This window comes from Archocentrus centrarchus, chromosome 14 (assembly GCF_007364275.1).
Source record: "Archocentrus centrarchus isolate MPI-CPG fArcCen1 chromosome 14, fArcCen1, whole genome shotgun sequence".
NCBI lineage: Eukaryota > Metazoa > Chordata > Actinopteri > Cichliformes > Cichlidae > Archocentrus > Archocentrus centrarchus.
The window spans coordinates 19,104,015-19,119,528 of NC_044359.1; the positions used below are offsets into that span (position 1 = coordinate 19,104,015).

The 15,514-nt window shown below is 38.0% G+C and overlaps 1 protein-coding gene across 1 annotated transcript; it reads left to right on the top strand.

Annotated features, from left to right (window-relative positions):
• The first annotated feature begins 1,891 nt into the window (after positions 1-1,891).
• On the top strand, positions 1,892-10,090 carry mpzl2b (myelin protein zero-like 2b). Its single transcript, XM_030745620.1, has 4 exons — positions 1,892-2,080; positions 6,288-6,457; positions 6,723-6,933; positions 7,434-10,090. The coding sequence occupies exons 1-4, from the start codon at positions 2,020-2,022 to the stop codon at positions 7,592-7,594; spliced, it is 603 nt and encodes a 200-aa protein (XP_030601480.1). The 5' UTR covers positions 1,892-2,019; the 3' UTR covers positions 7,595-10,090.
• Positions 10,091-15,514: the final 5,424 nt, after the last annotated feature.

A 15,514-nucleotide genomic window follows, 5' to 3' on the forward strand; every position in this document is an offset into this window, starting at 1 on the left:
GCAAGTGGTGCCTTAACTTTTTTTCTGGTCTGCTTAAAGGATTTAACTAATTTGTTAAGGAAGACAAAACCTTTGTCATGTGCTTTAGATATTTTACCCATGTCTTGTTTTTAAATTAAGCTTTTTAATTCTTTTGATTAGTTGTGACTTTCAACTGGATGTGTTACAAGCTATTTCAATCATGCCATTGTTGATCCTGCACTAACTAAATTGCCATTTTGTCAATGATTCTGGAGAAAGGTGCTGCGATGCAGCTTCCATCTTTTTTAGATAAATTTCAGTCAGGTTACTGTAAAATGCATTTGACTGAAACTTGTCTTCTTAAAATTAAAAATTATATTATAATAACTGCAGATGCCGGTGATTGTTCTGTGCTGGTCTTATTACATCTCAGCTCAGCTTTCAATACAGTGGATCACAGTATTCTCATTGATAGGTTAAAACATTCACTGGGAATTACTGGTGATCCACTGAATTATTTTCTTTGCTTTATGGTCAGGTAAATGCCAATTTAAATAATATTTCTTATATTTTTTTATCTGATGATATTTAGCTGTGTTCTTTTAAAGCTCTTTTTAAGCACATGTGCTTTCTACACTTACATTTTTGACTGACTGTTTATCAGCTATTAAGGACTGGCTGCCTGCATTTTTTCTGCAGTTAAATGAAGAAAAAAACAGAGATTTTTCTTCATTTAACTGAAAAATCTCAGTCTGATCCCAAAAATTAAAGCATCCACTGAGTTCTTTGGTTCTTCCATCAAACCATCTGTAAGTAACCTTTGTTGTACTGGATAGTTCTTTGTCTCTGAATGCTCAAGTGAAATGGTAAATAGACCAGTTCTTATATAGCACTCTTCTACTCTACATGAGCACTCAAAGCACTCTATACAGCATTTCTCATTCACTTTCAAGTGTTTTTTTTTTTTTTTTTTTAAATCTAACACTCACACACACACAATCACAAGCTAATGAACGAGTCAAGACCAACTCGGGGTTCAGTATCTTCCCTGAGGATACTTTGGCATGCGGACTGGAGAAGCCAGGGACTGAACCACCAACCAGTTAGTGGGTGACCTGCTCTACCGCCACCCACTTTAGCTGTTGACTCATTGTTCTTTATATTGGCCACAAGGTGGTAGCAGTTAGCAAACAACTGACTTTATAGACTAACAGAATGCGCATGCTTGTAAGGCTTTACTGATGCACTTGATATACCAGATCCATAATTTGCAAAACTTTAGTGATATCTTCCTGGGATTTGGTGTATAGACCAGAGGTATTAGCTATAACATGGGCATTACAGTGGGCAGAGGAAGTCAGCCTCAGCCTCAACTCTAATGACATTAAAATAGAATAAGTTGGAGGCCTGGCGAGACCTAATGGCAGAGCTTCTGATTTTGCAGTACAGAATGATCAGTGGGTTTTCTTCTGGTTCCAGAGGATGCTAGGGTACAAGGGAATGAAGCAAGACGCATTATAACAGAGCGGGAGCGTGCGTCAGAACAACTGAATGTAAATTTACAAGACTAAGACCTGCCAATTATAGGCTGCATTATAAAAGATGGATGTAGCTTCTAGGAACTGAGCTGAAATTTGACTACTTTTGATCGTTTTTTATGTTGGTTTGTGACACAGACCTGGCACATATTTTGACTGGAGGAAGAAGAGAGTGAGAGTTTATTTTTTGTTTCTATTATATTATTTCCTGTTTTCTATAGAGGTTGTGTTCGGAAAAAGATAAAGGTACAGCCTTTAAACAAAGTTAAAAACGAACTAGCCCTTACCGAGCCCGAAGACAGAGCTCTCCAAATGTGGCAAAGTTTGCGCTTACAGGTTACAGGTTGTACAGGCCTGTGTTATGCAATAAGGTAAAACTCCGCCCATCAGGTGGTACAGAGAGGGTGAAGTCACATTTTCTCCTCACCGAGCAGCTCTTTGGCGGCGAGAATCGGGGTCCTGACTCTCTTTAATTAATTACATGAAGAGATTTTTACAGCGGAATTAATCGGAAGCCTAAATGTTTTATCCTATATGTTGGATATTACCTCTGCTTCTCCTGGGAGGGTTCGTGGTGCCAGGTGAGAACAACTTCCGGGAGGTAGATCACTTTATTAACGTGGGGTCCCGAACACAAAAACCGTGTTTAATAAAACGAAACACAACAAAGTAGGTAACTTGCTTTGTCTCTGGACCATGGCGACCTGTAAAGGCTTGTAGTGGCCTATTGTATGGTAGCTCGCTTTTCAGTGTAAAGAGTATAAAGTACACTTACTGCAAGCAGTTTCTGCTCAGTTTCTGTCATAGGCGTGGATTATTTCTTTGAGACTGTACTATACACTGACTAGTCATTTTATTAGGCACACCTGTTCAGCCGGTTGAAATACGCATCGGCCAATCACATGGCAGGAAATCGACACGGTAAACTCAACCTGCTGAAGTTCAAACTAAAGAATGGGAAAGAACGGTGATTTTAAGTGACCGTGAACGTGACATTTTTTGTTGTTGCCAAATGGGCTGGTCTGAGTATTTCAGAAACTGCTGATCTAGTGGGATTTTTCCACACAACCATCCCTAGGGTTTACAGAGGATGGTCCAAATAAGAGAAAATATCCAGTGAGTTGCAGTTCTCCACGGCAGAGATCAGACTACAGGCAGAAATGAGGGGGCCTGACAGTGAGACGCAACAGTTGCTGGTAAACAAGTTGTGAGAATAGCCAGGAAGACTGCCAGCAAGTTGTATGGTAAAACATACTTTGGCTAATTATTCCAAAAGCGTAATGACACCAAATTCGTTGTGCTTCCTCAGGGAGGGGCCCAAAACCCTACTGTGAAGTTTTCTGCATAAATCAGCATTGCTGAGGTATAGACTCACTTCCTTTTTGGCAGCTTTGCCATCATTAGTTGTTGCGGGCAAATGCTTCTCAAATCAAAATGAAATGTAATAACTTTTGTGAGGCTTTTGTGACAAGATGTGAAGACTTTATTTCACTATGTATAAAATCCAATATGGCAGCTCAGGCAATTGAGTCACCATCAAAACTTGGCACTTATATCAGGCTCGGACATCTGATAGTATTAGTAGGCACTCAAATGTCATTATAAATTTGAACACATAAGCCAAACATGTTTTTACTAATTATAGCGTCCCCTAAAGGTCAGAAGGAATTCTTGTGCTTTCTTCTGAGGAGGTTAAGTTTGGTTTTGATAGGTTAAAACATTGCTGAGATATTTTGTTTGGCAACTTTGCCACTGATTTTGATTGGCTCTGATGGACAAGCACTTTGGAAAATCTAAAATCCATCTGATAACTTTTGCCAGGCTTAGCTTGAAAATGATCTGAATCCATTATGTGAACGTTGGACAAACTTTGTGACCTGTGAAAACTTTTGAAGGATTTCCATAAAATCAAGCATGGCCGAAAGTGACGTCAAAGGGTAACGTTGAACTTGGCTACATCCAAGGATGCCTCGATTTCCAAAATTGGTCTCACTTGTCACAAATGCAAGTCCAACTTTGCCCTAATGGTGGCACTAAAGTGCTCAAGGTAGTGGCATATAACTTGATGAAAATGATAATGAGACTGTCCTGACTGTGCCAAATTTTTCAACTTTTGACCAGATGGTTCTAGGGGCTGCCATAGACTCCCATTGGAGAGGAAAAAAGTTGATGTTAATGATGATGATGATGAATAAGAAAACCTAGAATCACTATGGGTGCCCACAGCCTTGCTGCTTGGTCACCAGTAACTGGTTGTTACAACCATGGTATGCAGAAGAGCATCTCTGAATGCACAATACATCAATTGTTGAAGCACATGGGCTACAGCAGCAGTGTACCCATCTTCTGATGACTGGGACCTCTGGGATGAGGAGTTAGGGGAGATTCACATCATGGGTGTGTAGCTGACAAATATACAGCAAGAGAAAGTTGGGATTCCACTCACTGCAAACACACGACTTTCCATTAGTGAAAACTAAGGTCACATGTGTATTGTCTGCGTTAACTGATCATTTCAGCAGTGATCTAAACTGTTTTGATTACCAGTTTTTCAGAGCCAAGTAGAGAAACCGGGTGTACAGCTCTATTCAGGACTGGAGAACAATTTTACCTGCTCTCTCCCACATATTGAAACAATGTCCCATATTTTTAGTTTACAAAAGTGAACACGTCTCACAGAAAGTGTTTGACTCAAAAAGCAGTCTTGTCTATGGATGCATCCCTAATAAAACCCAGAAAACAATTACCAGACAGAGCAGCAGCTGAAATAACAGTTAACAGTTTTAACAGCAACTGCAATAGAAAGACTTTATGCATAATGCTATAAAAAGAAACTTTAGCTTTAATTTATGCTCATAAGAAGTTGGAGCAAATGCATTCAAATTAAATATAGTATGTTTGTCCTGCACACAATGGATGCCAAACCTTTATATTGGATTATCTGTGTATCGGTAATCTTCCGCACCTTTTTGCCACTTTTAGTTTGGTGAGGTCTGGTCACCTTAATGTTGAATGCCCACCTAACAGGAAACATGTCTGGGTCCAACATTCATCTTTACTGTAGCCTTGTTGCGCTTCCTTTTGTTTCAGTGTTTCTCTGCACAGATGTGTCGTCTGATAAGTGTTGTTAAGAATGCCAGTGTCTCTTTCCTCATCGTTGTGTCATTCTGAGCAGTTGATGCCAAAATCCAGTTGAACCTGCTGCTGCGTGTGGAGCCTGTTGGGTGTTGTTTGGAACGTGAATCCAGGCAACACACAGCGTGGATTTTTGAATGAACTCTCATTAAGAGTATTTAACATGTGATATTTAAAGTCGTTTTTGGCATATAATTGTGAAAGTTAATGCTGCACAGCATTTGGTCATACAAAGCCATCTCTATCATCTAGTTTAGTTTACTTAATTTTTTCAATTTTTTTTATTTTAAGAAAACAGAAATGAGCAAACTGCTTAATGTATATGCAATATCATGTGTATGAATGATATTGCATATACAATATCATGTGTATGCATAATGTATATGCAATATAATATAGTTTAACACAGTTATCCATGTGTTGGTTGGTCAATTAGGCTGACAGTTATGAATGTGCAGGAGCTGTTTGAACACATAAACTTGAAAACAATCAGCTGACTCACAGACATCCAAAGTCTCAATAACCATCTCCATCAAAGCCTCATCAGGCACTTTGGGATAGCAATTTCTTAGGCTTAACCAAATTAACAAAATTTAAGGATATTTTAATTGTATTTTAGTTTTCAGGGTTCACAAAATTGTTTCAATTTGAATGTTTTTCAAAAGTCAAATTTTTATTTTAGTGCATTAAATGTTTAATTTTTTCTCCCCATATCAAGTTTTAGTGTTCAATTTAATTGTAGCCAACTATATTAACCTTGGTTTTGTGTAATCCCAGTGGCTACAGTGACAGGTTTTCTGATTAAAAGTAGTAATTTGTAAATGTTCCCACATTCGCTGCAGTGAAGGAGATATTTGGGAGGAGAACTGAAACTAAACTTGTTTGTATTTGAAGTGTATCAGCAGTATGCTCCCACATAGCCTTGGAAGGGCTTGATAAGCTTTCCAGTAGTTTGGTGAACAGATTAAATGGTTATTTCTAAAACAAATTCTGATGGGGACTGAATGCATTTTGTAAGTTTCACTTCCATTTTTGAATCTGTTGTCTCACTTGGATACTTTATTATTATTCATAAGGGGTCGGCACAGTGGATGGATATGTGTATTATGTTTTGCACAGATTCTTAAGCCAGATACACCTCCTGACACAACCATCCCTGGGATTTGTGAAGAGAATCTTTCATGTGTTAGGAGAATTTGTTTGCCACTACACTATGGAGCCATAATAGGAGCTAAAATACTGCTTTTAAAAAAACTATCACAAATTTAGGAATGTTTCTATCTTCATGGCTTCTGTAAAAGCAGATTAATTAACCTCAAAGTAGGTGTGCTGTAGCAGCTGTTGTTAAATTAGTATTAGTATTTGCATTTGTTTGTTGCATTTGTTGTTGTATTGGCAGGCAGTGCCTCGATAGTTGATTTCATATGGAAACAACACTACGCAAACTCACACTTTATATTTAAAGGCTATAACCACTAAAGGCCTGAGGCACGTGGCATGTTGCTTTTAACTGGCAAGGACATTCCTGTGTTTAATGACATAACGTCACCTGCAGAATGACACAGTGAAGCTCATAATGTGGAATTTAAGAGCTGTTTAGTGCAGCAAGCTGGGGAAGCTGTGATCGTCCTCACTTGGTTGTCTTTATTTCAGGAGTGCGGCATGTTACTGGGATAGAAATTAAAACTGAGAGGGAAGTGGTAGCAGTCAATGGGACCGATGTGAAACTAAGCTGCACCTTCAGTTCCAGCCATCCGGTGTCACCTGATTCTGTCTCAGTTTCCTGGCACTTCCGACCCCTCAATTTAGGATTGGAGGAGTCTGTAAGTTGAAAAATCATCTTTCTATAAAAAATGTAATGAAATGCAGTCCAGAGTTTAAAATTTCAACAATTTTGTTATATTTTCTGTGTGTGTGTGTGTGTGTGTGTGTGTGTGTGTGTGTGTGTGTGTGTGTGTGTGTGTGTGTGTGTGTGTGTGTCGCCAAAAGTTTGGAGACACTTAGCATGTCCAAACTTTTGACTGATACTATACATATAATTTCTGCACTTTTTACCCTTTTAGTAATTTTCTGTATTGTGCGTGGCAGCTGTTTTACTACCATGAAACACCATACCCTCCAGAGTCTGGGCGCTTCAAAGATCATGTAGTGTGGTCAGGAGATGTCACGAGAAAAGATGCTTCCATCACTCTCCAAGAGGTGAATCCAACCTTTAATGGTACCTACAGCTGTCAGGTGAAAAACCCCCCAGATGTGCACGGCACTCATGGAGAGATCAGCCTCAAAGTTGTCAACAAAGGTTAGACTATTAGATCTCAACCCTCACTAAAATGACACCTGATGGACTGAATGATTTGATTTAAGTTTAAAATGTTTAAATTACCATGTGACGTGGCATGCCAGAAACATGGGCATGTTTGTTGGCACGGTAAGAGTAAATTGGTGATTTATTTATTTTTTAATTTAATTTAATTAAATTTTTTGTGCAAATGCAGTATATTTACCTTTGTGTAATTGGCACTGGAGTTACATGATTTAAGAGATGGAAAAAGTTAGACAGACTCAATAAACACTTATTACCTTCTGTGTTTTCAGTTTCTATTTAGAGAGTGATACATTATTGATCGTGGAAGAAAAATTCAGCCTATTATCCAGGCTTCATATAGAGGTCATAGAGGTCAAACCATGAAACATTTAAGCACATGATGCAAGCACTACATCGTGAAGCAGTAGAACAGTGTGGTAAACCACTGGGATGCTCATTTGTTTTTACTTTGTTCTCTTCTCTCTTGTTGCTAGTGTCCCTGTCTGAGATAAGCTTGCTGGCGATCATAGTTGGAGGTGCCTGTGGTGCAGCTTTGGTCCTGCTTAGTATCTTTATGGTAGTGAGGTTCTACAGTAATAGGAGGAAGGAAAATGACATTGAACTGCACGAGTCGAAAGACCCAACTGTGTGGTGAGGGCCCGAGAACTGGAACTGCTCTGCTCCTCTTCCTCTTGGTAATGGAGTCGTATTAGCTGTTGAGTTTATTTTGCTGGAGGAGACAAATTAGGGCATCTTCTTCTACCATTTTTTTCCTCTATTGTGAACTGCTTGAATATTACTGTATTTTATTCAGCTATTTCAGTATTAGAGACGAAACACCTGTCTGCTTAATAGATACACTTTGTATGGATATATACTGTAAATATACTGAAATCTTTTTACAAAGTTGCTACTGCTTATGACTACTGAATTCTTTGTATCAGAATGTTTCAAATGTAGATTATGAGATGTAAATATGGATGTTTTTTGTTTTGTTTTTTATAAATGTGGCTACTAATACTTGTTCATTACCCTCAATTCACAGCAGCAGTGCTGACTAAATAAGTGAGGCTGTATTACTGTATCACACAAGTTATTTGACTGTAAGTTTTATAGATATATATTTAACTGGAGCACCCCTTCAAGGTAATTGTTGTCTTCCACATAAAGAAAAGCAAGAAATGCTCAGTAGCACTTCATGCATGATACTGCTGCGGTGAACTGACTAAATACTCTATGCTGCCTGCTACTAACACATTATGTTAAAGCTCTGGCAGATAAAAGCTGAGTGTCTGGGTAAACTCTTATATAACCCAGCCGTTGAACCCAGCAGTGAAGATGGCGATAATGGTGATGACCACAATGATGATTAGATAGATGCACTTATTTGAGTAGTATTTTCATTGTTCATTAACATAACTTTATTGTTTTGATATCTACAAGATCCATTCAGAAAGTTTTTTTGACCACCTATAAAAATCAAAAACTTTTGCTGATTGAAGTCTAATCTTCCCTTAAAAGAACTTTCCCCGTGCACCTCTGGAACACTTGCAGCTTGGAGGCTTTTTTAGATGCTTTTCGTCTGCAGAGTCTGAAAACTTTCTGTTAACATCTTGTAATTTATTTTATTTATATATTGTAATGTACAGCATACCGTACATTACAGTAAATGATAAAGTAGTTCTCCGTCAGTTTAGCATTGTGCTTCTGAAGCATCTGCCCACTTCTTCAACAAAGGCGGGATGTTGTAAAATGTGATTTAAAAACAGAATGCAATGATTTAAACCATTTAAAGATTTTTATATTTGAAAATTTTAAAAAAAAGTATTTGCTCATTTTAAATTTGACATCAGCAACATGTTTCATAAAATCTGAACTTATTTTGCAGCACTTCTTCATTTCATAATGCTCCAAATTGTTTTCAGTGGGTGACAGGTCCAGACTGGGTGGTTCAGGCTGTTTATCACCCTCACTCTTTTTTACTATGGAGCCATGCTGCTGGAGTATCTGCAGAATGTGCTTTGGTATTTTTTGTCTGAAATAAGACTTTCATTGCACCAAACTAGGCACTGACATCAAGTCAAATGGTGTCCTCCTCCCAATATTTTCCTACAAAATTCAAGTTGGGCAACTTCCCACTCTGCCTCGGTGCATCTTAAATGAGCTTGAGCCCAGAGAGCTAGAGCCTGGCAGCTTTTATGGAGCTTATTTATGTGTTTTTCCTTTAACATCAAGTACTCTGGATGATAAAATTGTCAACATTGTTTGCTTCTTAACTTTATGTCAGAAATCTGTTTTCCCACAGGACCAAAAGTCTTTTTGCAGCCAAATGTATTTGGCTGAAACACAGAGAACTGTTTGTACATTATCAACAGCACAGTTCAACCAATGACATTTCAACTAAAAAAATCAAGTGTGTTTAGCAGCTAGAGCATTAAGCTCTAAGTCTTAAACAGAAATAATATCCAGGTTATAACAGTCTGCTAAGCTCACTCCTTTTTAACTATTACAAATTGTTTTCATTTTGAAACTTGAAAAAAAAAACCCCACAGTTGACTCAAGTTTCATCACATGAAGCTTTTGCTGCATGAATAAAGGACGTATACAACTATTTTACTTATGTATTAATACTCCCATACTTCTGTAAAAGGCACTGGTGTCTAAAATATGTAGAGTTCTCATTTAATTTTAATTATGGGGACTAATGGCTGCAATCCTTGTTTGCTTTAATGTTTATGATCGCTGTGCTGTTTTGTCATTTGTGCTAATCTCATGGAATTTCCACCCAAACACTGGACATGTATTGCCCTCAAACAAATGAGCTGTAGATTTTTAAGGCATAGGGTCTAGTGAAGTGGTTCTTTGCTAACACCACCCCTTGCCAGTGTAGTGGTTGTCTGTCTGTGCTGCTGCCACAAGAAAATGTGTCTTTACAGATACTGCTAAAATAAACAAACAAAATAAAAACAGGAGAACTGATGCTGTCTTTCAATTTTCAGCTTCCTGTAAGTTTACCAGCAGATTTCTGAGCAATAAGCAAAGATTACTATGTATTTTTCCTTTTGTATATACTATAAAATAAGCAGGACTTTAGAGTTTTGATCAAGTCTTCAATTGTTATTGCTTTTGTCTGTGTAGCAACTTTTGAATAAAGAACATCTTTTAAAAAAAATCATAAAGGATTATGAATTATTTTTGAAAAGAAGGGGTAAGGGTGTGGACAGAGAGGCTCTGAACTGAACTGAGTTGCGTGGGAGAATTCAGCATACCAACTGTCAGTCATTCCTGTGTAACAGACACAACAATGAATTACTGCAAGTCAGTCTTCCCTAAAATGGTTCAGTGAAGCTTGCAGCTTATATCCTCAAAAGTCACTTTGTTGATGTTTTTTGTGTCTTGAAATGACTGGAAATCCTCTCACTAGAATAGAAAGGATACTGATGACTTTGCTTTGACTGCTCACAACTGACTGGAAAAATCTGAGAGTATCTTTCTAGAGAGCTCGAACTTACAAAAACAGCAAAAAAAAGTACGTGGGTCACATCATTGGTATCTTGAACACTCATTTTTCATTTTCCTGAAATTGAATTATATAGTCCATCTGTCCTAAGAAAAACAGCACTCAAGCATGCTGTTAGAACAATAGTTACTAAGGCGGGGTGGAGAGACTAACTTTGGACGTGTAGGGACTTGTCTGGAAGTGTACAAGCTTATAAACCACACTCTTCTCCCTACTGATTAACTTTCTCATTTTATATTGTACTGTAACAGAGTCAGTTAACTTAACCTGCCCCTGACCAGGTTTTCTTCTCTCCGACTACTCCCCTCCTGCTGCACCTGAACCAGTTGTGTACCACTCTGATTCATTTCCTCAGTCATAACAAATTAATCTACACAGCCAGATTACATTGCTGATTTACAATCAGATCAGAATAAATTCTCCATTTTTGTAACTATGTGACTCTGTGTACAGCAATCCAGCTGTCAGACCCATTTACTTTCAATGGAAAAGTTTAGGTTATTGTATGTTACTGTACCAATCATGGTTTAAATCAAACCTATCTGTATCAAGCTTTAGTCACACAACACACTGATCAATGATCAGTCATCTGTCCCATTGTAATCGGAGATTATGTGAATATCTGAGTGAAGATGAAGCTGAAATTACTTTACTACTTTACTTTTCTAAAAATAGAATAAATGTATTTTAAAAAAGTGTAACTTTGATATCAAACTTTTGTACAGGTTGAGGTCTGGACTTTGACTGGGCCACTGCAACACCTTGATTCTTTTCTTTTGCAGCCGTTCTGTTGTAGATTTGCTGCTGTGCTTTGGATCATGACCCAGCTTTGACCAAACTTTAGCAGGTAGATGATTTCATATTTGACTCTAGAATACTTTGGTATACAGAGGATTTCATGGTCGACTCAGAGACTGCAACGTGTCCAGGCACTGTGGCTGCAAAACAAGCCCAAATCATCACCCCTCCACCACCGTGCTTAACAGTTAGTATGAGGCGTTGTGTTTGGATTTCTTCCATGTGTGGTACTGTGCATTACAGTCAGACATCTCTTCTTTGGTTCCAGAAATGTTATGGTTTGTTCAGATGCAACTTTACAAACCTAAGTCGTGCTGCAGTATTTTTTTTTTTTTTTTTATTTAGACAGAAGAGGCTTTCTCCTGGCAACCCTTACAAACAAGCCAAACTAGTTCAGACGTTTTCTACTTGTGCTGTCATGAACTTTAACATTTAACATGCTACCTGATGCCTGTAAAGTCTGAAATGTAGTTGATTTCATAATATAAGAGTATTACTAGTATAAGCGTGTTACTACTATTTAATTTATTGCTTTAGTTTCATTGGTTTTGTTTTTAAATATCATTCTAACATTGGTCTTTGCATATATGACTACATCTGTGAAATGTACTTTATGAAGTAAGCTTCCTTACAGTTGTGGTCAGAGGTTTGCCTACACCGATCATAGGCATGAATGTCATGGTAATTTGAGTCCTTTAATGATTCTTTTTGTTTTTTTTCCAGGGTGGAATGAGTGTACAGCATACATCTTTAATGACTTTGAAAAAAAAAAAAGAATTAGGTGCACAAGTTCGAATTTATTTTGGGATTTTTTTTCTAGTCCACACAAGGTCAAATATATACATATATTCTTAAATATTTTAATTTGTTTGACAGAACTCATTGGATTGACCAATACTCAGAACAATGGGAAAATTCAAGGAACAGAGGGAAGATCTAAAAAGGAACTGTAGATTTGCACAAGTGAGGAAGGTCTGTTTCTAAACAAATTTTCCCAACTGATTCTGAGATAATCAGTTCAAACAATTGTACCTAAGTACAAGTTTTTCAGATGTGTCACCACTTTGCCAAGGTCTGGTGAAGACGGCCACCCTCAGATGAGAGGATGTTCATTAACAACCCAGGAACCACCAAGGCACAAGCCTGCTTTGAACTGGAAACAGCAGCATCAGTGTCCACATTGAACCAAGTTTTATATCTCCACGGACTGAGAGAGTGCTGACCAAAAAAGAAGCCCGTGCTCCAAAATGGACACCTTCAAGCTCAACTGAAATTTGCATCTGCCCACGTGGACAAGCCACATGCTTTCTGGATAAACGTTTTAGGGTTAGACAAGACAAAGCTTAAATAATAACTTTATTGTCCACATTAGTGGAAAATTGTCTTCGGTTCACTACTGATGATAATCATCAACACACATTCATACATATATAATCATATAAATACATAAAAACTCCAATAAGACAATAAAAGCCATTAAATCGTATTATTCAGTATACTAATTGCATTTGGCACAAATGATCTTTTATACACCTTTATACTGGCTAGGGGCATCCTATAGGGCATCAATTCAATATCAAAATAAAGAGGGTGCTCTCAGTTAGCAACAATAGACCGGGTTTTCCTTAGGAAGCGTGCTGATACAGCATATCCAGAGAGATTTGTTGTCGGCCAACGATTTTTCCTCCAGTACTAAAAATCCTGTCTAATTTCTTCCTATTTGCCACAGTCAGGATACCATCCCAAAACTGAGATATTGAATGTCAGGATGCTTTCAATCAAGCTGATGTACAATCTTTCCAAAATGTTTTAGCTAATGCCAAAGTCACTTAACATCCTAATGAGAAATGATCTCTGACTAGCTTTCTTACAGATGGAATCAACATTCTCCATAAAATTCATCTTGTCATCAATATATGTTCCCAGGTACCTAAAACAATTAACAACTTCCACAGACTGACCAGAAAGTGAAAGACCTGTAACTGGAGCTGTGCAATTCAAGACAAGCTATTTTGTCTTGTCAACATTAATCAACAAATAGCAAGACTTATACCTCTCCTCCAACCTGTGCACCTGAGCAAAATAATCTGGGTTAAAATTCTTAAAGAAGAGACTAACAACTGATATATCATCAACATATTTTAATATCTTCACATTCCCATTCTGAAGCTGCATGTCATTTATATAAACAGAAAATAACAATGGTGATAAAACACACCCTTGTGGGGCTCCCACGTTAACCATAATTTCATCAGATAAAACATGATTAATGCAAACCCTCTGTGGATGATAAGTTAAAAAAAATCTCTAATCCAGTGAATCAGTCCTGGAATTACCCCATGTTAATTAGGTGTTGCAATAGAATATGTATCCTCATTGTATTAAAAGCCGAAGTCAAATCAACAAATAAAATTCTTGCCTGAGCATCTATTTGCTGTAAATGACGTGCAACTATATTAACTAAACACAGTGTTGCATCTTCTGTACACCTTTGCGACTTATATGCAAACTGCATAGGATCCAGATGATCCACAGTATCTGAGGTAAGATATTTACTAACCACTCGCTCCATACATTTAGCCAGTACAGATGTCAAAGACACTGGCAAAAGTCATTAAGAACTTTGGAAACTGGCCTTTTGGGAAGTGGTTTAATTATACAGTAGAAGTCTTCCACATATTTGGAACTGTACATGTATTCAATAAAAATTGAAACAGTCTGGTCGGGGCACTCTTCAGCTGTACTGAGCACACTTTTTAAATGCGTCCATGCAAATAATCTGGCCCAGGTGCTTTACATGGCTTAATCCTTGCCAAACAATTACCAACCACTCCTTCAGACAGCTGAATTGTCAGGCTCTGAGCTACTCCAGCCATCATGGTACTGGTACTTTTTTTAAGGCCTTCAGTATCAAAACGAGCATAAAATTGATTTAGATTGTTTGCAAAGGAGAGGCTATGAACTGAGCAGCTGTGAACCTGGACATGTTTGGAGGAATAAAGGTGAGATCTTCAAACCTAAAAACACTATACCAACTGTCAAACATGGTGGTGGTAGCATCATGCTCTGGGACTGTTTTGCTGCCACTGGTACTGGTACATTGTACTGATGGAATAATAAAGAAGGAGGACTACCTCCAAATTCTTCAACTTCCTCTCAAACAGCCAGACTGTGAAACATGGACACAACTGGATGTTCCAACAGGACAATGATCCCAAACACACATCAAACCTGGTTTTGTAATGGATAAAGCAGGCTAACATCAAGCTTCTGGAATGGCCTTCCCAAAGTCCCAACTTCAACCCTATTAAAAATTTGTGGACTGTGCTTAAAAGCCGGGTTTGTGCCAGGTGTCCAACCAACTGAAATGAACTTTACCAATTCTGCCAAGAAGATTGATCACAAATTCTGTCAGAATTGTGCCAGAAGCTTGTTGATGGCTACCAAAAGGGTCTGGGCAAGGTGTAACTTTTGAAGGGACATTTAACATTAGTTTTCCACCCTGGAAAAAGAACAGTTCAAAGAAATCATTAAAAGACAAAATTACCATGACACTTATACTCATGATGAGTGTCTGACCACAACTGTCAGTAAGGGTAACAGTAAAGGACCTTTACTTGAAATGGTGCATTTTACAGTCACATGTTTTGCTGCAGTAAATACAGATACCAAGATTTTCTTTTAAAAGCTCGGGGTACATCTACACATCATTTGCAAGTCATAATGCATTATTGGACACACTGTAATAAATATGATGTCAACCAGTAAATACATTTTGTACTGACTGTAAATGGACAGTAGTTACAGTTGTCCTGCACAGGTCTGCAGTAGCTCTCTGTCTTTCTGCAGCAGAATGCTGTTGTTTTTTTTTTTCCCCCCTTATTGCAGTTCTGGAAGAGTTCCCACTGCTGCTGCATTGATACTCCAGTGGAGGGGCCTGGAGAGGAGAGCAGTGAGCTTGCAGCCTGGCCACATTATCTCTCACTTCATGGGAGCTCCACACCCATTAAAAACCGTCTCGACTCTACTGTGACCTTGCACCAGGCATCACCTACCTGTACGGGTTTACAAATGGAGCTATGAATAATCCACATCAGCAATCACTGTTGGTGTATATTTGAAATCCTCTGATTACCTTTTTCATGGCGTGCATGTGATTGCTTTATTCAGTCTCACACTGTTTAAACAAGCACTGAGAAATAACTTTGCTCAATCAGCATCTTATGAATGATACTTCAGTTTACATACCAACATACT